Here is a 21,981-nt window from a genome sequence, read left to right on the forward strand (position 1 = left end):
AACAATCTTCTCAGCTGGAAACACTCCTCAATTCTTTCAGTTTGTTAAGACAAAAGGAAATAAGAAACACTGGATAGCTTGGACCTTACTGATCTCCGAGAACGAGATCTTCCACCTCTCTCTTACGAAGGAAGGTGGCGGCTGAGCAATCCCTCAAATGACATGTACAGGTCTTTATTTCCCGGTCCAAATATGTTATCTGCCTTTCGCAATGTTTCCTGCGAAGCACTAGCGCGTTAAGAAACGCAGAAGCGTGATTTTGGAGAAGTTTTACCTCTCGTGTCTGCCTGTGAGCATTTAGCTCTTTAATGTTAGCAAGGAAAGCGCTGAACTGTTCATATGACAGTCGGTTCCTGGGGAGCACGCGTTTGAGACTCTGAACATCGGATTAACAACAATAAACACAAACCTGGCCTGGCGGAAAAACTCTTTCCCATCAACCTTCGGAGTGCGAACTACAAAAGCATTTGAATGTTAGTAACAGCCAGCGAGAATCGTGTGAGCATAATACCTGGTAGAGCACCAACATGTGGAGGAGAACTCGGAGCTGTCGTGGCTTGACTAGCAGGAAGAGAGAGTGAAAATGAGCTCCGAATCCCATTCGAAGGATGATGCCTTCTGGGAGAAGTAGCCGTCGACTGTCTTCTGGGAGAGCCAGTGGGAGTAAGTTTTGGAGTAAGACTTGGTGTCATCGAAAGCAACTTCTGCTTGGAACCTGCTGTTACCAAAAAAGCAACTTAGTAAAAAACAAGCTGTAAAGAATGAAAATCTTTGCTACCATCTTCGGGATCCTCTACAATAGCGTTTGAGGCTTCTACTAGTTGCGCCCTTGTAAATGGTCGACCATCTGGAAGAAAGAAAAGTTGCACTATCATCCCGTACGAATGGTAGCGTAAAAAAGTAACAATTCACAATCGGTTTACCATGGGACGGAAGTGCATGAGAACTCATGTTAGATCGGAGGAGATGCTTGTCTCCATTCTCTAACTGCACCACACAATTTAAGTAGCTCGATCGGTCAAGCATAACGAGGAACATTTGAAAAACTTACAGTGGAAGAATTTTCATCCTCTTCTTGGAGAGATTGCATCAGTGTGCGTTTGAAAGTCTCCAGCTACGTAAGAAAAGCAAGAAATCAAGGCTATAAAGAGGGAAAAAGAAAGAGTTAAGTACCTTAGCAACGTCACGATTCAGCTTCTTAACAGTCGCCATAAGTGCGTTCTTCTCGTTTGCCATTTTGGCCTGGAAAAAGTAATATTTTTTTGAGAGGTCGCAATTGCCAATGCACTGTGAAAAAGAAATTCCCAAACCTGTTCTTCCAACGCATGGCCGAGGCGAGCGTTTGCCTCTTGCAAGGATCGCTCGGCTTCCACAAGCCGCTCCTGGAGCTCATAGATCGTTCTTTCCCTCTCCAAAATCTTCTGAGAAGCCTTCTTCTCCTCTGCCTCTAGCTTCCCTACTCTAGCTACAATTGCCATGGCAGTGATCCGCCTCGCCACATCCAGCTGCTCGTACGGATCGTCCGGGAGCACCGAGCATATCGATTCCGGGAGATCAAAATCCGCATTCCCCATTTTTGACTGGCCAACGATCATCCTCCAGCTAAAAAACCCTCACACCGAGAACTCGCGAGACGCACCTGATATCATCCTCCAAGATTTGCGCGCTGCTGCTGGGGCGATCGGGGGCACAGCGAGGAGCGAAAGAATCGAAAGCGCGAAAAGGAGCGCCTAGATCAAACCCGAGCTCAAGAGCCCTAGCAATGCAGGGAGGACGATGGCCAGCCGTCCGATAGGCATATCGGACGGCACTATAAAGGCGGGGATTACGCTCAAAAGCGCATGAGCCGTCCGATAGGAAATGGATGGTTCGAGATGGCCGCATTAAATTCTAGTGGTGGAGCGGTGTCGTAATGTGGACCGTTGGATGGAATCCAGAATTTCCCGCCTTGCCTGCCCTTTCAATCTCCAGAGATTAGGGTTTTTGGTATTGTGCGCTCTCTCCCTCTCTCGCGGCCGCGGCGCGGCGGTGGACTGATGGTGCGGCGTGGGGCTTCGCGAATCTTGATCCAAGCTGCTACGTTTGATGCTGTATGGGAGGCAAAATTTGAGTGTAGTTCTCTTTGCGGCGGAAATCATGCCAGAGCTTATCACAATCCAACCCAGTGAATTGGTTTTTCGATGTAAGTGGCTCCAATCTCACTTGCAGCTTCGAATTGACTAGTTTTTCTATTTTTTTCTTTTGTCTCCTCCTTTCAGTTGAGTTGAAAAAGCAGCTTTCATGCTCAATTCGGCTCAACAATGTGAGCGACGAATTTGTGGCGTTTAAGGTCTTTCTATCTTTTTATTCTTGAGTTTAAAACCACCGCATCGAACTTGGATAGAATTTGTGACAGGTAAAAACCACTGCTCCAAAAAGGTATTGCGTGCGTCCGAATGCTGGAGTCATACAGCCTCGGGGTACCTGCGATGTTGCCTGTAAGAAGCTAAGCTATGGTTTTTTTTTTTTCTATAGGTTGGTAAAAGTTTTGGTCTCTTGGTTTTGATACTCCAGTCACTATGCAAGCTCAACGAGAAGCTCCGGCGGATTTTCAATGCAAGGACAAGTTTATGATACTAAGTGTTGTCGCAACAGAGCAAACAACAGTAGACGACATCCAGTCGAAAATGGTATTGGCATTCAATTTCTCATTCGTGCTAAAAGGTTCTCTACAGTTTACCAAAGAAGATAGCCAAGGCATCTGCGATATCAAGTTAAAGGTGGTGTATCTTCCTGGTGATTCTGCTCCATCTCCCGCGGCTTCGAAAGAGCCATTAGCAGGGAAACAAGCGCAACAGGATCAGGTATTTCTTTTCCAAGTTTCTCGGATTGTAAAGTTTGTTATATGTTTATTCTTTCTAGAGAAAATTGGATCCAAGAAGCCCTGCAAGCAAAGGATCAACAAGTGGTCGCACTTCGAGTGCACTGAGCTCGTCCAGAGTGCGCTTGTCGATCGTTTTGTTGATTACCGTGGCTTTAATAGGTGTTTTGGTCGCGTACGCTATGAACAACAACAACAACAACTATTACAACTTTTAGAAAAACTGCTGTTTCCTGGAGGCAAGTAAAACTGTGGTGTTCATTTTATGATTTGCCTCAGACAAAACGATAAACCATTTGATTGCAGGGCGGCAAGTTCGTACGCACTCTTTTTCCTCCCCCGGTTCGTAGAATTTAGGAGCTTTAGCTCAGATAGGTACGTACGCTTTGTAGATGTCGTGAATTATCAAGAGAGATTATTTTTTTATTTCGATCCCATTTACCGTTCACTTTTCTTTTTATCTTGGGAGCTGTGCAGGCAGATCGTGTCCAACAAGCTGAAACGCTGGGTAATTGTGGTTTTACAAGAAAAAAGAATTTTGACAAGGGGTTTTTTCCAGGTCCCAGATTGCCTAGTGGATCCGCTTAGCCGTACTCGACAGGCATATGCATGGACAGAGGTTTGGACGCATTGGCACTTGAAGAATGATTACGCTGATGATCCGACTTCTTAGGAGTGAGTATGTTTCTGGTCAGATGTGATTTGCGGTACTTATAAAGCATTGTAGAGCTGCAATTCACCGGTTGGAGCTTGCCAACGAGGTACCCGCATTCCTTTTCATTTTATCTATGCAAGTTTAAATGCCATTCTTCAAGAATTATTCAAGCTTTTCAAAGGTTATGTTCGCTCTTGACCCTCGTGTATTTTATTATTCATTTTTACTGGAATTTTGTCGACCGACGAAGCTTTCACTCTCAGGTAACATCTGGCATTTTCGTGCAGACTGAAGGTGAATTCCGTTTTAGGTGGCCATCTTGCGGATTGATGGAGCAAGCAATGCAGCAGCCGTCTCCTTCCATCTGTCTATCAAAGCGATCGAAAGACTTTCGCTACGTGTAAAACGACGGCACAGGAAGAGTAAGCTTAAGTTCTTAGTGGTGAAGCTTCTCTTTTTTCACGGTCGGTGACCACTATTGCAAAGGAAATCCTGGTACACAATTTTAATTCTCTCTTGCTTTGTCGGCACCTAAAGCTTTCAACTCTTTTTCCTTCCTCTAGAGAGCAAAGGAGAAGGGCAATGCAATGCAAGAGAAAAGCCGAAAAGCTCTTCAAGCAAAGGATCCACGACTTCTCTTCAAGCGTCTCTCTCTCTCTCTTTTCGGTGAGTGTTCCTTTTGGTGGGTATCACTGTCGTCGCTCATGATAAACAAACGCAGGAAGGAACTTTAGCTACTCAAAACAATGAGAACATAGCGAAGGTTAATGGAATGGAAAGAGTTGTAGACCTTGTCAATTGGTGGGTGATTGCGACTAGCTACCACTTTGCGGATGGAGCCAGGCTATTGAATTGATCCTTCATTCGTGGGTGAAGAGAAGAAACTTCAATAGTTTAGAACTGATGGTTTGATTATATGGTTTTAACATGTCATGACGGAGTGGCAGCGCCCGCCGTCGATCCTCGCCAAACCAACGAGCGAGAGCTCGCCACGTAAGCTCTCGTTTTATTTCAACGGGTGCGCCGAACGTGTGAGGCTCTATCCAACGATCTAGCGCTTGCCACGTCGGACTCTTTCGGCCTGACCGTGGAAGACGAGCACTGTTTGCCCGGGGAGTGGTGTTTGGCCTCTTGTTCCAGTAGGGCGCAGGGCGCGCAGCGTCTGGAGGAAGACAGGGCGTGGAGGAGCTGCGGCTATGGCGATCTAGTCCTGTTGCGGCGAGATTCTTGTTGCTAGGCCCTCGGATCCTCGGATTCCCGCGGCTGGAGCTGGAATCCTTGGAATTCTGGCTTGGATTTCGTAGGATTGGGCCGGGGCGGCGCGGGCGAGATAAGATGTTGTCCAGCAGGGATTCCAGGATTTCTCGCGGCGTGGTAGGGTTTGGAATCGAGCAATGCAGGTGAAATATCGTCACGGGAAGTATGTAGGGTAGAATTCGCGAGCAAGACTCTTCGATTCGTCCGGTCATGAGACGCGGTTTTGGAGTAGCAGCATTCTAGCAAGCAATGGTGACGCCATTCGAGCGGCCACGAACTCGGTCAAACGCTGTAAGTTTCTTGATGGATTGCTACTTTGTGGATCCATTTTATGTTTGGTGTGCTTTGCCAGGTCTTCAAGAGTGGCCCGCTGTTGATTTCTTCCAAAGGTAGTCGAAGCGATGATTTCCTTCTCTATCTTAGCTCGTTTCCTCCGTTTCTTTTCACAGGTTTGGGATGGAAGTCATGGAAACGACGGTGGTTCATACTTACGAGGACGTCACTAGTCTTTTTCAAGGACGATCCGGTAATGCTACTGGTCCACTGATGCGCAGACTCACTCAGTCTTGCATACTTTTCTTCCCGAGCAGAACGTTCTTCCGCTACGAGGAAGCGAAGCAAGCATGACGTTGGGTGGAATCGATCTCAATAATTCCGGGAGGTACGTATCTTCAGATTAAAGAAAGTTTGTCCTTGCTAAATGCGATTCGTTCTCTTTTCTGTTAGTGTTCTTGTTCGTGCCGATAAAAAGTTGCTCACTGTAATGTTCCCTGATGGCCGAACTGTTACCCTCAAGGTGCGTCATTTACGTTCGTAGAGGAATCTTGATGTATAGTGTATCTGTTTCTTAACTTCCGTAACCAACAGGCCGAGACATCGGAGGATGTGGAAGAATGGAAGGTAGCCCTCGAGCGAGCGCTTGCTGCAGCCCCTAATGCCGCATTGGTAGTGGGGCACGATGGGATTTTTCGCAACGACTCTATTGATGTGATTGAAACATCGACTGAATTAGGTGCCTGTAGGAATTTTAGTTTTCTAGCGAGCTGCTGACTTGACATTTTCTTTTCTTTTTTTTCTGGTAGGGAAAGATAGAAGATCCGTCAAGTCAATGGTTGTCGGTAGACCGATTTTACTTGCTTTGGAAGACATTGACGGTAGTCCATCGTTCCTGGAGAAGGCTTTGTGCTTCATTGAGCGTTATGGTACGGATAATTTCATCCTTGTGCTGTTCTCTTAGGTGCTACAATTTGGCAGGAGTCAAAGCGGAGGGAATTTTACGTCAGTGTGCTGATGTGGAAGAGGTGGAGCATCGTATTCGCGACTATGAACAAGGTATAGGTTCCTTTTTCTGTGAACACGTGATCTACGTTCTATCACCATGACAGGAAAAACTAGCTTCTCACCAGACGAAGACGCTCATGTTGTGAGTGACTGCATAAAGGTAATGAGAATTACGTTGATAAAATCAGTCTTAAAGAGTTCCTTGCAGCTTGTACTTAGGGAGCTCCCTTCCTCTCCCGTGCCGACTCCTTGCTGCACCGCACTTCTTGAAGCTTATAGGCTTGAAAGCAAAGAAGCTCGCATTACGTCAATGCGGTTGGCAGTTGCTGACACGTTTCCCGAGCCTAATCGTCGGCTTCTACAAAGGTACTTTTCTTTGTTGTACTCCATTTTTGTTTTTCTTTTTAATACAATGGGAACATGGCAGAGTCTTAAGAATGGGTCGGGCTATCGCCGCACATACTTCAGACAACCTGATGACGGCTTCAGCGGTTGCTACTTGTATGGCACCTTTGCTTCTTAGACCCCTTATAGCTGGCGAATGCGGTCTAGAGGATGATTCGGACATAAGCGGTGACCATGCTGCACAGGTTCACGCCGCTGCAGTTGCTGCTAACAATGCCCAAGCCATCGTGACAACATTACTGGAAGAGTATGACAATATTTTTGAGGTTTGTCTCGAAACCAAAATTAAAATTATAGAAACTCAAATCAAAATTATTAACGTATGCTTTTAACAGGATAATGATCAACAGGGGCCTCCCTCGCCCGAGATGTATCCTAACCTGGAAGGCAGCGAGAGCGGAGAGTCATCCGAAGAAGAAGTTCTACAAATGCACGAGACCGATGGCTATCACGACGCGGAAAATGACTTGGATGCTCAACCGGACGAGGATCCAGAACGTGTTCATAGTGGCGCTCTTAGCGAGACTAGTAGCAATGCTGGTAGTGATACGTTCGACTACAAGGTATTACTGATTTTATTTAGTGAGAACTCCCTTCACAATCAATTTATTATGTCCAGGCTTATGACGGTAAAGAGATGGAGAAGGATGCTTTTGGAGGGAAGCCACTGAAAGGGTGGTCCAAACCCAGTCATCTGAGAAATGAGAACAGAGGAAATGAGGTGCTTTGGGAAGATAGTGGACGTTCTGCAACAACACCGAAACTCGATCTTTTAAGCGCTCGTAAGCCCTCCTCCAAGCTGCATGCTTCGACATCTGGCAGCCAGGTATATGCATGGACAAAGGTTTAAAATTTAATGACACAACGAGATTTCAGGCTAGCTCCAGGAATGAACCTGTTGATGGCTCTGCTGATGAGGAGTAAGTATTCGTTTTGCTGAGATCTGGTTTGCGGTACTTACTGTGCATTGTAGAGCGGCAATTCAACGGTTGGAGCTTACTCGAAGCGAGCTTCGGGCTAAGATTGCTAAGGAGGTACTCGCGTTCTTCCATGTTATTGTACTGATATGTGCAAGCTTAGGCTAAAGGAAATGCAATTCTTCAAGCGAGTTTGGAAAGACGAAAGCAAGCACTTCACGATCGCCGGCTCGCTCTTGAACAGGACGTATGCTCGTGCTATTTTCCTTTCCTTTTTTATGAGATTTTGACTTCAAATTGTAAACACCAGGTAGCAAAGCTTCAAGAACAGCTGCGAGTCGAACGAGAACTACGAACTGCTTTGGAATCCGGGTTCAGCCTTTCAACTGGAGGAAGTATGGACTCCCAGGTAAGAACTGTGTAGCAGTAGCACTTTTGTAACGAGAGATTGCAATGCCTGCAGACTAGAGCTGAATTGGAAGAGATCGCAGTCGTTGAAGCAGACGTTGCAGAGCTGAAGAAGAAGGTTGCTGAACTACACATACAGCTTAATCAGCAGCGTCAACAGCAAGTAAGCTTGATGCCGGATACCTCTGAGCGCCAGCAGCGATATAAAAGTCTCCAATCTCAGCAGTAAGAGCAAAGAAACCGCCTGACTAAAAGCTCATTTTATTTCCTGTTTTTCTGCGCTCTTGCAGGAAGATATTGCAGCAAGAGTTGGACGTGACTCTAGCTTTGTGCCACCACGAAAGGCAACGGAACGACGAGGTAAATGTTTCCAGCCAGTGATCAAGCACTAATGCCACCTTTTTTTCCCTCTAGCTCGAGAGTCAAACAGATCAAGATGCTTCGTCCCTCGAGCATGTCCTGACGCAGCAACGCAATGCACTGCTCGAAGCAAAGGTTGGTCTCATTGCTACATCTCTTTACCACTTTCTTATCGCTTCGCGCACTGCCAGGAGGCTTTGAAGGCCGAGAGAGTTAGAGGCCATGACCTCCGGAGGCGGACTATTCAGCAAGAGAACTGGCAAGCGCTACAACCTCCATCGGGGCCTTCAGCGAGGCAATTCGCGTGGAAAAACCAGAACGAGATGGCAGCAGCAGCGGCGGCAGCGGCAGTAGCAGCTCAGCGCCATGCTCCGAGCCCGCTGGCCGAGCTTACGACACGCCTGGACTACTTCAAGGAGAGACGATCACATCTCTTGGAGGAGCTCCATAGCCTGGATCCATCGCTGGCTGTGCCTCTCCGTCCGAGCGAGAGCGCAGCATTGCCACCGGCAGCGCCAGTGCTGAGCCCCTGATTCGAAGTTCTTTTTGGAGCTCCCATTTTTGTTCTTGACATCAGGAGCTGATTGATACGACGCCTGGTTTGTTGCTTTCACTCTCTCTCTCTCTCTTGATGTGCTTAGCTTGTAAACATTTAGTCTGTCACTAGCGTGCTTCACATATACTGATCTTGTAATGCAATATACCAGAAATGTGAATATTCTTGGATATACCAGAAATGATGCCAAAAATGTGAATCTTCTTGAAAAGGATCCTTGAATATACCAGAAATGTGAATATTTTGAATATGCCAGGCATGTGAATATTCGTTGATGCTTTTGTAAACCCCAATGGAGTTTTCCCATTTGCCCTAAGCTGGAGATGGAGGGAATGCTGCTGCTCCTTGGTCTTCCGGTGCTGTTTGCGCTCATCGCCATTGCCTTTTGGAGTCTCTATGGCCGATTTTCTCCAAAATCTTCGAGCGCGGTAAGTTTGAGATCGGTTTGGAGCTATAGTAATCGAGATTTTCTGCTTGGCAGGTCTCCGATGATCCTGTTGCTAATGATTCTGGCGCGTCGTCGAGCCGCAGCGCTGGAATCACGGCAGGGAGCCGGAGAATGCGACGCAGGCCCGTCGCAGCAGCGTCATCGTCCACCAACGGAGGAGGTATGACATTTGGATTCTCTCCGCTTTCACCGATCGTGAGAGTTTTGGATAGATGAAGAAGGGGAATTGGAAGAAGACGGCGAAGAGATAGGCTACTACACGGCCAAGAGCTCGAAGAAACGAGAGCAAAAGAAACAAGACAAAGAAGCACGCAAGCAGGTCTGGAAAAGTTTGCCATACTTTGTAGAGTAAATTCCATTTCTTTTGCTTAGGCCGAGTCTGCCGCTCGAGATCATAAGAGGGAGAAGCAAGACAGGCACGCAGAGTTACGACGACGCAAAGATGAAGAGCGTGAGGCTGAAGAGCAAAGGAAGGTAATGCGAAGTATCATCGATTAGCATGGAATAAACTTACGCTTCTCTATCAGGAGGAGGAGCTGAAAATGCAAAAGGAGAAAGAGGAGGTTGCTGCTGTCGAAGAGTTTGATATGTGGAAGGGATCGTTCTCTGTGGACACAGAAGGCACATCCGGCGAGAACACGCAGGAAGGCCAGAGCCTTATCAACGACTTCGTTGATTTCATCAAGGTTTGATACTGTGCTTTGTTTGTGGTTCTTGCTTACTCTTCCTTGTTTCAGAATCACAAGTGCGTAGCTTTGGAAGACTTAGCCGCGGAGTTCCACTTGCGTACGCAGGTAAGTATCTCAATGTAACTTATGGTTAGTGGTTCTCTTTATGGACTGCGCAGGAATGTATCGACCGGATAATATCCTTGGAACAAATGGGTGAGTCTCTTTGTTTCTGCGTTGTGCTCTTGAAAAGAGTTTGAGGTTTTCCAGGGCGATTGTCTGGTGTGATGGACGATCGAGGGAAGTTCATTTACATCTCTCCGGAGGAAATGAAAGCGGTGGCGGATTACATAAAGCGAGAAGGCAGAGTGAACATCTCACATCTGGCCAAGAAGTCCAACGAATTTATCGACTTGGAACCAAAACAGCAAGAGGTCGTCTTGGGGGACTTGGACGATCCCTTCCACTACGATACGCCTCAAGCGGTCACAGTGGCTTGAAGAAAGAGAGCTTCTTCGAGCCTGGTGAGAGACGTAGACGTAAACGAAACATGTACGGACGATGTCCCGTGAACTATAAACCTTTTGCCGTACATCGTCACGGCCTGACTTGGCACATTTTGATAGCTTATGTGGCGCCCGCCTCGCCCAGGGGCGCTCACCGCCAAACAGTCATAACCACTCCATCTCTCTCGTTCTTCTCCGGCAGTAGCATTTCTCGTCGCCACCATGAAGTCCCGCCAGTCCACCCCCGAGTTCCAGGATCTCGAGAACCAGCCTGGGTTGGCCAACTATGCCTCGCAGGATAGCGGATCAAAGTCTTCCACGTCCAAGGTATGGTTGCTCTCTCCATTCATTGGTTTCAAAGAAGTAAAACTTTCTTCTTTTCTTGGCTTCAGCAGCGTCCCAAGAGGAAAAGCCGGGTTTTGCGAGAACGCCAACAGCAAGACTCGTGTGATACACACAGTAAGCATTTTCTTTCTTCTCTGTTCGTTTTCCTTTCCTTTCGGTTTTCTTTTTAATGTCGTCGTAACAAACGTAGGAATTGAGGAGCGGGAAGTTCTGTTTGACATCACCGTGGAGGTGGAGGATGACAGGGAGGTGCATATTCAGATGAAAGAGGGTGACTCGGCCGAGCAAATTGCTTCCAAGTTTTGTCATGATCAAAATCTTCCCAGCCAGCTTGTTTTACCGCTGACTGAACACATCAACAAAATAAGGTGAGCACGTCTTTCTAGTGGAAACCTTACATTTCTCCTCTTCTTTGTGTGTAGCAATTTCAATGATGATCATTGTTGTCGGTACATTGGACCCGACTACGGTCGTGAGCTCGAGGATGAATACTTGTTCTCCAAACGGAGGATCCAGAAGGAATCCGGAAAATATACATCCAGAAGATTTCATTCCAGGCCAGAAAGGCCATTTAAACACGAGCGAAAACCGAAGAAGGATCTCAAGCGCAAGCAACGGGCGTTTTCGGAGAGACTTATGTCGTGCACATTCACGAGCGCGGCCAAGCTTATTCCTCAGCCTCCCAAAAAGAAGAAAGTTGTTGTCCGGCTCTCAGACAAGCAGGTATTTGGAGCCTCGTGTTTTCGCTAAACTTTGACGGCCTGAGTCTCTTACTTTACACTGCTTACAGTAGAGAGCTCTATGTGCGCGCTTGCATGGCGAATATGAGCTCTACCACCGAAGACGAGAGGAAGAAAGGCGGTCCTATGAGGATTTCCACGAGCAGCAGCTTAAGAAGAAAAGGCCCGTGTTCTCAAAGGTAAGCACTTACATGTTTTTACGTCTTCTGAACATCTAAGTTCTGTTTTCCAGGGATCCAGGAAAATAATGAAAGTAAGGGAGTTAGCGGCCAAACACTTTCAAAACTACGGGGAGCTTCTTTACAGAGAGGCTATACTTGCCATTCAGCACAGGGAGAAGATTTATGAATGCCGACAAAAGGAACTTAAAAAATCTGAAATGGAAGGAGTAACCGGGAGCCCCGCAATCAGGTACTTGAAACCGACTCTAATACGATGTCGAGATGCTATTTTTCTTTTTCTTTTCATTGATTCGTGCAGTAAGCTGGCAAGAAACCTTAAACGCAAAGCAGGAGAAGTTTGGGAGCGGCTCCAGAGCACCAGGCGGTCGGAGAGTCGCTTGCAAAGTTTGAGGGAACAGGTTCATCCATCGTTTTTTTCTTTGATTTTTGTTAGAACTGGGATCTTTTCAGACTGCCGATCTCGAAGTGATGGAGTGCACTTTCAAGCCTCGTGTGAATTCCTCGGGGCTTGATATTAAAGAGATCAGCCACGGTACTGTTTCTCGGTTCGACTTACTGTTTTGGGACGCTGAGTCTCGTAAAAAGCGTCAGGAAAAGTACATGCTGTGGTATCCTGATGGGTACGTCTTCATCTTCAAACTTCTTTTTTCAGTTTCATATAGTTTTGTCCTTGGCATGCAGCATTACTTTCCGACCCGAAGTTAATCGGCCGTGTTGCCAAGAACCAGAATCAAGGCCAGACAGCGCTAGTTCAGCCTATAGTAAGATCAAGAAAGCATCACGCGATCCCTCAGTTTTTTCGAGGCTTCTGGATTATGCTGCCAGATTGACCGGCAGAAGGCAGAAGGAGCGCGAGGAGGAACTCGTTGATCCTTCAACGGGGCAAAAACTGTTCACTCCTCTCACTGGGCGGGGTCCTCGAAACATAAAGGTAGTACAAAAGTTTCTATCAGTTAATAACAAGAATTTTTCTGTTGGTTGCAGCGAAATGAAAAATCTTTGCCTATTGGAGAGTTTCTCTACAATCTCGATGTTGCTGCCAGGGCTAAGGAGGAGGCTTTGGAAGAAAATATTAATCGAGTCTGGATAAACCTCTCCAATCACCATTACGTCCTCAAAAAATCTGAAACATTGGCTGTACGGTTCGAGCAGCGGAATTTCCAACAGCTGTTTGGCTATTTAGACGATGACAAGGTACTCACTGCCCCTTGTCGTTTAGAGCTTCATAAGCGATGTTGTTGTTTGTGGCAGGATGGCTACGTAGAGCTAGCAACAGCCGAAACAAAAGATCTCAAGGAAGACGTGGCCTTGAACATCGCAGAAGCTAGAAAGATGGGCTCGGAAGCCGAAAGACCTCTACCATTTCAAAAGTTTGTGGATCTCATGCTAACCGTACAGGTATAGTTTAGATTCTTGGAATTGCTTATGTTGCCTCTAATTTGATTCTTTCCAGAGAAAGCGAAAAGGATTGCACATGCTTCTATCGAGCTGGAGAAGAAAGACGGCTGAGAGATTCTCATTTGAGAGGAAAATGAACCAAAAATCTCGGAAGCTGGCTGCTCGTAAGAGAGACTTCAGGTAAGCTTTTTTCTTCTCCACTTGAGTGCTTCTCTGAACTTCATGTTGCCAGCTCGAGGGACCAATGGTACAAGATAATCTTATCAGACAGGCAAAAAGTCCAGGAGAAAATCGAAGCCATGAGAAGGCAAAAAGAGTTGAAAGAGATAAACCAGTGCACATTCAGCCCGGCAATCCTTGGTGGCCCAGGCAAAAGCCGGTTCAGGGTATGTATGTCTTTCGAAAACTACTAATGCCAAAATTTCTCGTGCCAGAATCCCAAGTTCGTCAATGACGTGCGCGTCCAAGAACACGGACAAGATGATGTACACGGCTACATCATCAAGGAGACGCAACTCCACGGTCCTGGTAAACTTTCCGTCTCCTGATTCTTGGCACGTATTTGCCCGTCCTGAGGTCTATTTTCTTGCTGCATTGGCCTGTATGCTGCTTGGGTAGTGTGAAGCTTCTCTTGCTTGCATCACACAGGAGTGAGTCGACTCGGACTTTCGAGCACAACTTACAAGTTGTGCTCCTCCCTTTGACTGAGATTTCATCTCAAAGATCATCACGTTTTTCATCTTTTGTTTTTGGTCTGTGTTTCTTCTTTCTTCGTAATCAGGTCCAGAACCAACCAGCACTGCTGCTGCTACCACTCAACCAGAAAACGGTGTTGGTGGCGGCTCAACATCAACCTCCTCCGGCTTTTTTAATGTCTGGAAGAGGTTTGTGGCTAAACCACCAGTGGAGGAAAAACTTCAAGTGACAGAACCCGTGTTAGAAAACTCATCGGAGAGTAGTGGTGGTGATGATCATTTTGATGATCCTGCTGCTTTTCTGAGTGGTATCCCTGAGCCATAGGTGAGTTTTTCTTTCTTCTTTTGAGCTTTCTCTTGGCTTTCTTCTCTTGGTTTCCTCTTCCCCTTGACGTGCTTTGCTTGCCCAGCTGTTTTACGCAATTGTGGAGCACAGTTTTGTTCCGGCAGCCATCCTGGGTAGAACCATTTCTTCCCCGGCCATAGTCTTTGTTTTTCCGTTTGTTTCTTTGTGCCTCTCCTCTCGATCTTAAGCTTTGTTTGTTCTTTTGGCGTTTCTCTTCTTCTTTTTTATCAGGGGTATCCGCCATCTCAGGAACAGGCCATGGCAAATAAGACTAGAGGTGTCATTTTGAGGCAGAGGACATGAAAACCCGGAAGTTTACACAACGTAGGTGCTTTGGAGAGATTCTTGTTTTGCCGAGGCTTGTAGCTAGTTTGCTTCCTGTAGCAAGCCACTCAGACAAAAATCTTCGAGTTGCAGCTCCAGGAGAAAAAAAAAAGTTAAAAAAAGTTAAAATCACATGTTTTTTTCCTTTGTAGTACCTTTGTTTCTTATAAATAAATAAAAACCATATTCAAGACACAAGAACCCTAAAGCTCTTCACCAATGGAGGGAGAATGGAAGACCGTCCACCTGGTATGTACTACAAAGCTATCAGAGGTAGCAAATAACCGTGATTTGATGTGATTAATAGCTGCGGCATGGTCATGGTTATCACAACCATGACATCGTGGCTCTGAATTTGGGCTTGCTCCATCGTTTGATCTTTGGTGGCGGATGGCGCCGTCTCTCAACGGACGTCATTTGGCGGCTGTGGCGTTCATTTTGCTACGTCCTGTCTAACCTCTTCTTCCAAGCCCAAGTTTCTGTTCTTAGCCCAGATAAAGTGGAGCACCTGGATGACCAGTTTGACGCTAGCCTTACGCCCACCGGCTGGAAACAGGTAAAGGTTTACGTGATAGTTTCTAGCTTTCGAATGACATGTTGTTTGCCAAAGGTTGTAGAGCGGGGTAAGCTAATTAGACAAACTGGGCTTTTCGACAAGGTCGACTTGGTTGTGGTTTCTCCCATGACAAGGTATTGTTTAGAGATTTCCTTGTTGATCAATGGCGTGAGTTTATTGATTTACAGGACTTTGCAAACAGCCGCTGGTGTTTTTGGAGGCGGAGATGTCTACCATGATGATAGCAGTGAGCCACTGATTATGGTTAATGGAGTTGGGAAAACTCCATATCCGGGAGGGTCAATCTCAAGCCATGGATCGCCACCCTTTGTAACTAATGAGCTTTGCAGGGAGCATATAGTAAGAGCCTCGATGGTCTTTAAATCTTTTCTTGACAACTCTGTCCCTTGATTGATCAGGGAACCTCTCGAGCTGACCATAGGCGTGACATTAGCGTCTACAAGGGCCAATTTCCAGGAGTGGACTTTTCGCTCATCAAAGATAACGAGGATGTGCTCTGGAGGCCTGATGTTTCCGAGACAAACGATGAGATTCATCAGCGCATCAAAGAATTTCTTCAATGGCAAACTTTTGCAAAGCTTATACTTGGCTAGATTTTAACAGAATGTTGTCTTTCCAGGTTACTGAGCCGGGAAGAAAAGGAGATTGCCGTGGTTTCTCACTGTGGTTTCTTGTCTCGATTGGTAGACTTTAACAAGTATGGGATTTGCCCAGACCAAGTTCCCTCAAGGTACTTTTCATTTAGTCTAAGATTTGTGAGCCTAAACTTGTTCTTGCCATACAGCTTTGGCAATTGTGAGCTGCGGACTGTTAAGATTGGACTTGATCTTGAGCAAGAGCCCCAAGTTATGGTTCTCCACTGATAATAATTCAATCGCCTACACTCTGTTCTTTCGCAATATGGTGTTAAAGTTTCGAGCTCTTCGCTGTTTGTTCCTCACTGGCGGGCACGGCATTCTTAGTTTCTGGAAGATTTTAAACTGCGTCAACTTCCTACGAGTCTGCGCCATTGACTAAAAATCGACGGGGGAATCTTAATTTTCTTGAGCGCTGTGATTCAGTGCGCATGAGGATCTGTGAACCATGAATGCAGTACTGTGCGAATTCTTCTTCTGGAGATCAAACACCTACCTGTGGCTTCCTCTTGTAAGTAAGTAGCGTCCTGATCCGTTGATCTTGTCGATCTCAACGCAGAAAAGTAGAGATGGTGGCCGGTCTCTTGATCTTCTGGCTTCTAGTCATCGGCACCGGGTGCCAATCCCTCCAAGAACATGATCGCAACGCCAGTGTCTATGGATCACGCAAGGAAGACTTCGTTCCAACGTATGGCGGCGGCGGCGGTGGAAAGCCAGCAACCCGAGATGGAGGCTCGCCATCAGACGGTAACGGTGGCGGCAGTGGCAGCGATGGTGGCGGTGGCACAGTTCCATTCACAGGTTCACCTCTTCCACCGTTTAATGGAGGAGGCGGCGGCAGTGGCGGTGGAGGTGGGGGTGGTGGCAGCGGTGGAGGAGGTGGTGGCAGTGGCGGCAGTGGCGGCGGAGGAGCACCCGGTGGCACAATCCCGTTTATTGGAGGCTCTCCGCCGTCTGGAACGGCTCCAGTCAATCCAGCTCCCACTGGAGGCTGCACTTGTTTGTAAGTATCTTTCCATTCTCTTCGATTGTTTCGTTTCGATCGTTCCATTTTGTTTCGTTCCATTTGTTTCGATTCCAGCTTCTGGGCGAATCACCCTCAGCTGTGGCCGCCATTCCTCACCATCTTCTCCAGCGTCGCGGCCATCTTCCAGGGGATCTCTCCCCGCGTCTTCGGCCCAGGGATGACGCTGCTCGCGGCCCTGCGCAACAATCGCACGGATCCATTCTCGCAGCTTCTCCGCGAGGGCACGGCGGCGCTCCTCAACTCGTATGCGCACAAGAACTTCCCGTATTCCTCCCAGTACGTCAAGGCGCGCTTCAACTCGGGCCTCGTCTCCAGGAAAGCCGCCGCTCTCCAGGCCGCCAAGTTCGCTCGCATCAACGGTGGCTATGGCGGAAAGCTAGACTACTGCTTCTTCTAGCAACAGATTAGTTGGTCAATGGTGGTCAGTTCTAGCAACAGTGATAGTCAATTTATAGTCAACAAAGTCAAGGCTTAAAGTCAGGCTTAGAAATAAACATTTTATTCTTTTGGGCGGATAGCCTAACTGCTGCCGATTTGGCAACTAAACGAAACCAACGGCTGAGATTTGCTAGAGCTTAGCCTTTTTTTCCTTCTCTCTGTCTTGGTTCTTTCTCTAGGGAGCTGTCGCAACGAGCGGGAGCGCGCCAATGGATTTTAGGTCTAGCGCGTGAGAGAGGAAGGCGAGCTCGCGCGGGCGCAAGGTAGTAATCCAGCGCTTTCCTTCCTTTCTTCTCTCCTGCGCTGATGTTGCTGGCTCTTGCTCGCTCGGATGATCTAGGGCTTTGAAATCTTGTGATTGGAGCTGGAATCCGGGCAATCGGCGACGAGATGGGAGGCGATTCCAAGCAGGAGCCGGGGGTTTCCAAGCAGGTAGCGGACCCGCTGTTCGACGAGGAGGAGGATTACGAGCCGTTTGAGGCGATTCCGCCGCTCAATCAGCCCCAGACGATCATCCGGCCCGAGGATCTCACCCTCAAGCACCGGATTGGCCGCGGCCCTTTCGGGGATGTCTGGCTCGCCACGATTCACAGCCATCGCGAGGAATTTGATGAGTTCCACGAGGTGGCTGTGAAAATGCTGCCCGCCATCTCCGAGGATCACATCCGCGGCTTCACAAGTAAGCTCGAGAAAATCTTTTCTATCTCGCAAGGGGCTTCTTCCGTCACTTGGCCTAGGGGACTAACTATGAAAAATGGAAAGGTTGGTTGGTTTGTGGCACACGCTGTTGAATCGTTCTAAGCTCGATCTCTCTTTTTTTTTTTCTCACTGCAGGCTTGCGTGATCACCAAGTTTTTCGAGCTTTCAATCGGCGACAAAATGGCACGGCTGCCAGGAAATTCTATTCCTCTCGCGGATGCTCTACGGTACTGTTTTTGTTTGCTACCTAGTTTATGCGTGCTAGCGGTCTTTCTAAAGCAAAATAATTCTTCTCTGTTTCTTTCTTTCAGCTATGGCGTCAACCTGGCTCAAGGTGTTTTGGACTTGCACTCTCGTGGAATTACGGCTCTCAACCTTAAGCCTTTCAACTTCCTTCTGGACGAGCACGATCAGGCTGTCTTGGGGGAGTTTGGCATTCCATTCCTTCTCATGGACGCGATATCCAGCGATGGTCCTCTCGTGTGGCTGGGAACTCCGAACTATATGGCCCCCGAGCAGTGGGAGCCCAAGCTGAGGGGACCGGTGTCTTACGAGACGGACTCGTGGGGGTTCGCTTGCAGCTTCATAGAGATGCTGACGGGAGTTAAGCCTTGGAACACCATGTCGCCCAGTGAGATCTTCCATGCCGTCGTTGAAAAGGGGGACAAGCCTGTAGTTCCAAGCGGCCTGCCGATAGCTCTCACGAGGATGCTGACGAGCTGCCTGGCATCCGATCGCCGTGATCGTCCAACGTTCACAGAGATTATGTCCGTGCTACGGAGGTAAAGCAAGCTTCCACTTTAAAGTTGATTTACGAACTTAGCTCTCTTGCTTGCAGTCCGAATGTGCTTCTCAAGGAAGCGGACTGGGTGGTCGTTGCTGACAAGTCATTCAAGCAAGGCTCAAAGATTGGAGTTGTGAAGAAGATGAAGGGACTGGAGTCTGCTCTGGTCCAGTTCTGTGATAAGCCAGAGGAGCCCGTGGAGTATACCGGACTTTTAAAGTGCAGCCCCTGGAGGAACGCCTTCCAAATTGGAGACACGGTGAAGCTCAAGCCGTCCGTCGCCGTTCCGCGCTTTGCATGGAACCAGCAGCAGGCAGATGCTGAAGGCTCGGTGATCGAGATCGACAAGGACAACGCTGTTTTCCTGGTCAAGTTCCAGGACTCTGGAGAGACTTTCAAGGCCGATCCAGCAGAGATACAACATGTCTGTGGCGGTATCGTCGCCGGCGACTGGGTCCGTGTCCGCGAAGGCTGGTCGACTGAAGGAAGCGGACGATCGCCATCCAACGTGGGGATAGTTCACAAGATACTCAAGAACGGGCTCGTCCGTGCCGCGTTTCTGGGACTGGAGACGCTGTGGGAAGGACCACCAAACAAGCTGGTGAAGGCCTCTCCCTTCCAAGCCGGGCAGTTCGTGAGGCTCAAGAACGAGGTGGTGGAGCCGAGATTCGAGTGGCCGGTGAAGAACAACCATGGCTGGGAGACCGGCAAGATAAGCCGTGTTCTTCCAAACGGCTCGCTGGTGGTGGACTTTCCGGGGCGGCTTTGGAACAGGAAATGCTACTGGGCCGACGCGGAGGAAGTGGAGATAGTCCGGCTCAACGATTGCAACGGGGTTGTGCAGAAGTACGAGCATCTCCAGGCGATGCATTGGGCGATCGGGCCAGCGTTGTGCCTCCTGGGATTTCTAGCTGCCGTGAGAGTTGGCGGGATGGTGATCCGACCGTTTAGAGGTGGTGGCGGCGGTGGTGGCGGTGGTGGCGGCGGCGGCGGCGGCGATGGTGGCGAGAGGAAGAAGAGTATGGAAGGATCATCGTCGTCTTCGCCATCGTCATCTGTCGCAGCTGCAAATGCGGAACGCCAGATCACTCAGTTCATGGGGGATTCGAAGGGAAATTCCCTGTGGCTCCCTCCAGCTGTTGCAAGCTATCTCTTCAAAGAAGGTGGAAACGCGAGCTCGTGATCAAAAGCTATCTGTACAGTGGAAGATATAATCTCACATACCTTTTAAACGAAAACTTCTTTCTTCAATGCGTGGATAATATTTCATGATTTATACAAATACTGGATGGTATTATTGTAGTATCCTTTTATGTTATATATTCATATGTATAATTAATAAAAATCCATTAATAATGTTCTAAATGTTTTATTGAAATTAATAAAAGATACTTTATATTAAATTTGGATAATTGCATACTATTTGAAAGTTATGAGAAATATACAAATAAGTAAAATTTTAATATTTGATTTATTTGTCTGAAACATTTAAACAAAACATTCTGAAATTTATTAGCTACTAGTGATTTAAGCATAAAAAAGTATAAGTTCTTAGAATTTATATTATGATTAATTATATTTTGTAATTTGGTATGGTATCTTATATTATATGTAAAAATAAATGTAAACATTTAATTTTTACATACAAATTTTTAATTAAAATAATATAAAAAAAACTATTGTTTCGTCATTGAAAAATTTATTGTAGTTAAAATCTACTACAAAATTACTTTATATCATCTAGGGTTAATTAAAACATTTTATACAATCAAAGTATATAGAATAACCTATACCATGGTAAAGGCATTGAAATAAATAATTCAAAGGTAATTAACATATGTTAGTCACAAAAATTTAATATAAGTTTATGATGTTGGAGCATATTATTATTTAATGTTTAAATTAAAATTAAACACTCAATAAATAATAATAATTAATATAATTTTTTATACATTATTTAGATAGTTAATCAAATCTTTTTCTCAGAATGTTACATTGAGATTGACTCTTCAAAGCATTAAAAATTTTTAATAGCATCACAAACATTTATAATTGTTTTGCATCCATCTACTGATGATTAATTTATATCCATTCAACGATAATTAAAAAGTTTTGTTATGTTTAAAATAGTTTTACTAAAGTGCAAAATTGCTATGTTGAGATTGCAAAAACTCATGATTGATTGCATAAACAGAAAATTCAAAATCTCCCTCGGTAATCGGTTATTTTTTTTATCAAAAATTTATCTTCATCAAAACCCATGATAACAAAAGTGCTACTTTTTTATTTTAGATTTTATTAACTTTATATTTATCTTTTACATAAATATATTTAATAAGTATAATGTGATATATTATATTTGAAAACTTTAAATAGTGATCAAAATGCCTAAATAAACACATAGAAGATTTTTTTCTCCTCCTTAAATTTTTTTTAAAAAAATTTATTTAGAAAAATGCCTTTACAAATCAAAAAAAATTATAAAGAGATACCGTTTGTTATTTTTGCTAGCCAGGTTTAAGTTAAATTAAATTAAAGACTTAAACATTCCTTTTGCTTTAGTTTTTCAATTGATTATAGGTTTTCTTTCTACAAGATAGTGCCTCAGTTTGGGTAATTAAAACATGCTGATCTCCTCAGTGTGCTTTAGGCTACTTGGACAGCAACTTCATCCTGCTACACCTTGCTACTCATGAACCTCTTGCTGGTGATGATAGCCATCTTATTTATGTGTCTGATCTCTGGCATCACCAGATTCTCATTTATGCTCCACTTAATAACCTAGCTGCATGGCCATGAAACTCTTTCCTACTAGCAAACCTAAATCCCATGAAGATAGCCTTGGAACTAAATTATAACACATGGAAATTAAAAGATAATCTTACTTACTTAGGCCTGAGTTTGAATGCATTTGCAACACCAGCAGGAGTCACTCAACATCAATGCCTCGAGGAGTCCTCTTGGCGTTCATCATTGCCACCTTAAGAACGATCTTGTCAATCCATTTCTCAAATGCTCTCGAGTGTGAAAGAGATCATCTAAAGTTTCGCTGCTGGATCACGATAGCACATGGGAAGATCTCGCAAGCAAACTAAATGTTCTTCTCAAAAGCTATAGAGATCATGCAATCTTATAATTCAAAAATGTTCTCAAATTTTTCACAAAAGAATACTTACAGTTTTGCCGAGCATTCTCGCCTGTAACAGAAAATACAAAGGAACGTTATTAGAAATTAAAAAACACCTGCCCAAGTGTTGCTCTTGGAGTTTCACTGCAGAAATCGCTCCCACCAGATGAAATTGTGCATGGCGAGTGCATGCCCCAATCCACCACCAGGAGAAAGAGCAAGCCATAGCTTGCTTGCTGAGATCACTTCCCCAACACGCGAAGTTACTAGACCCGCATGCATACTACAGGTGTCATGCCCGTCCTCTCGTGCTGGCCGCTAAAGCATCAAACCCATTTTGACG

At 46.1% G+C, this 21,981-nt stretch overlaps 6 protein-coding genes and 1 long non-coding RNA gene across 12 annotated transcripts; 6 read left to right on the top strand and 1 right to left on the bottom strand.

Annotated features, from left to right (window-relative positions):
- Positions 1 to 19: 19 nt before the first annotated feature.
- On the bottom strand, positions 20 to 1,805 carry LOC9638172 (uncharacterized protein At4g15545). Of its 3 annotated transcripts, XM_024680080.1 has the most exons (10): positions 1,640 to 1,805; positions 1,311 to 1,580; positions 1,174 to 1,242; positions 1,052 to 1,114; positions 924 to 987; positions 779 to 847; positions 512 to 718; positions 410 to 455; positions 275 to 353; positions 20 to 218 (listed from the first exon to the last, which is right to left on the bottom strand). In XM_024680080.1, exons 2-10 carry the CDS (start codon positions 1,572 to 1,574, stop codon positions 123 to 125), a joined length of 957 nt encoding a protein of 318 aa, XP_024535848.1. In that variant the 5' UTR covers positions 1,575 to 1,580; positions 1,640 to 1,805; the 3' UTR covers positions 20 to 122. The 3 variants fall into 3 exon arrangements, with proteins under 3 accessions (XP_024535848.1, XP_024535847.1, XP_002975236.2); XM_024680079.1 differs by having other exon boundaries at positions 512 to 715; positions 1,311 to 1,805; XM_002975190.2 differs by having other exon boundaries at positions 1,311 to 1,804.
- Positions 1,806 to 2,005: 200 nt separating this feature from the next.
- Positions 2,006 to 3,290, top strand: LOC9629097 (vesicle-associated protein 1-3). The gene is made up of 7 exons (XM_002975006.2): positions 2,006 to 2,182; positions 2,259 to 2,329; positions 2,396 to 2,477; positions 2,554 to 2,669; positions 2,715 to 2,843; positions 2,902 to 3,099; positions 3,167 to 3,290. The coding sequence occupies exons 1-6, from the start codon at positions 2,086 to 2,088 to the stop codon at positions 3,076 to 3,078; spliced, it is 672 nt and encodes a 223-aa protein (XP_002975052.2). The 5' UTR covers positions 2,006 to 2,085; the 3' UTR covers positions 3,079 to 3,099; positions 3,167 to 3,290.
- Positions 3,291 to 3,789: 499 nt separating this feature from the next.
- LOC112348035 lies at positions 3,790 to 4,417 on the top strand. Its single transcript, XR_002992938.1, has 3 exons — positions 3,790 to 4,010; positions 4,079 to 4,181; positions 4,237 to 4,417. It is a non-coding gene; the product is annotated as an uncharacterized LOC112348035 (long non-coding RNA).
- A 174-nt stretch (positions 4,418 to 4,591) lies between these two features.
- LOC9638173 (rho GTPase-activating protein 7) lies at positions 4,592 to 8,873 on the top strand. The gene is made up of 21 exons (XM_002975007.2): positions 4,592 to 5,063; positions 5,125 to 5,161; positions 5,222 to 5,298; positions 5,363 to 5,433; positions 5,499 to 5,568; positions 5,640 to 5,784; positions 5,855 to 5,974; positions 6,027 to 6,104; positions 6,158 to 6,213; positions 6,262 to 6,419; positions 6,481 to 6,724; positions 6,794 to 7,021; positions 7,078 to 7,284; positions 7,335 to 7,378; positions 7,432 to 7,492; positions 7,539 to 7,622; positions 7,686 to 7,784; positions 7,839 to 8,008; positions 8,074 to 8,143; positions 8,198 to 8,278; positions 8,335 to 8,873. Exons 1-21 carry the CDS (start codon positions 5,022 to 5,024, stop codon positions 8,674 to 8,676), a joined length of 2,484 nt encoding a protein of 827 aa, XP_002975053.1. The 5' UTR covers positions 4,592 to 5,021; the 3' UTR covers positions 8,677 to 8,873.
- A 119-nt stretch (positions 8,874 to 8,992) lies between these two features.
- On the top strand, positions 8,993 to 10,423 carry LOC9638174 (DDRGK domain-containing protein 1). Its single transcript, XM_002975008.2, has 8 exons — positions 8,993 to 9,127; positions 9,181 to 9,307; positions 9,360 to 9,466; positions 9,520 to 9,621; positions 9,675 to 9,833; positions 9,885 to 9,941; positions 9,995 to 10,031; positions 10,086 to 10,423. The coding sequence occupies exons 1-8, from the start codon at positions 9,023 to 9,025 to the stop codon at positions 10,313 to 10,315; spliced, it is 924 nt and encodes a 307-aa protein (XP_002975054.1). The 5' UTR covers positions 8,993 to 9,022; the 3' UTR covers positions 10,316 to 10,423.
- Positions 10,424 to 10,530: 107 nt separating this feature from the next.
- Positions 10,531 to 14,491, top strand: LOC9638175. 4 transcript variants are annotated; one of them, XM_024679966.1, is made up of 16 exons: positions 10,531 to 10,648; positions 10,714 to 10,780; positions 10,857 to 11,034; positions 11,089 to 11,389; positions 11,460 to 11,585; positions 11,639 to 11,817; positions 11,887 to 11,986; positions 12,039 to 12,208; positions 12,270 to 12,519; positions 12,573 to 12,782; positions 12,840 to 12,986; positions 13,042 to 13,166; positions 13,219 to 13,372; positions 13,421 to 13,514; positions 13,768 to 14,006; positions 14,092 to 14,491. In XM_024679966.1, the coding sequence occupies exons 1-15, from the start codon at positions 10,544 to 10,546 to the stop codon at positions 14,004 to 14,006; spliced, it is 2,445 nt and encodes an 814-aa protein (XP_024535734.1). In that variant the 5' UTR covers positions 10,531 to 10,543; the 3' UTR covers positions 14,092 to 14,491. The 4 variants fall into 4 exon arrangements, with proteins under 4 accessions (XP_024535734.1, XP_024535735.1, XP_024535737.1 ...); XM_024679967.1 differs by having other exon boundaries at positions 14,259 to 14,491; XM_024679969.1 differs by lacking the exon at positions 13,768 to 14,006 and having other exon boundaries at positions 14,259 to 14,491.
- A 2,680-nt stretch (positions 14,492 to 17,171) lies between these two features.
- LOC9638177 (E3 ubiquitin-protein ligase KEG) lies at positions 17,172 to 19,762 on the top strand. Its single transcript, XM_024680082.1, has 5 exons — positions 17,172 to 17,291; positions 17,369 to 17,790; positions 17,863 to 17,954; positions 18,039 to 18,509; positions 18,566 to 19,762. Exons 2-5 carry the CDS (start codon positions 17,419 to 17,421, stop codon positions 19,692 to 19,694), a joined length of 2,064 nt encoding a protein of 687 aa, XP_024535850.1. The 5' UTR covers positions 17,172 to 17,291; positions 17,369 to 17,418; the 3' UTR covers positions 19,695 to 19,762.
- The last annotated feature ends 2,219 nt before the right edge of the window (positions 19,763 to 21,981 follow it).

Source organism: Selaginella moellendorffii, unplaced genomic scaffold (genome assembly GCF_000143415.4).
Source record: "Selaginella moellendorffii unplaced genomic scaffold, v1.0 SELMOscaffold_26, whole genome shotgun sequence".
Classification (NCBI taxonomy): Eukaryota; Viridiplantae; Streptophyta; class Lycopodiopsida; order Selaginellales; family Selaginellaceae; genus Selaginella; species Selaginella moellendorffii.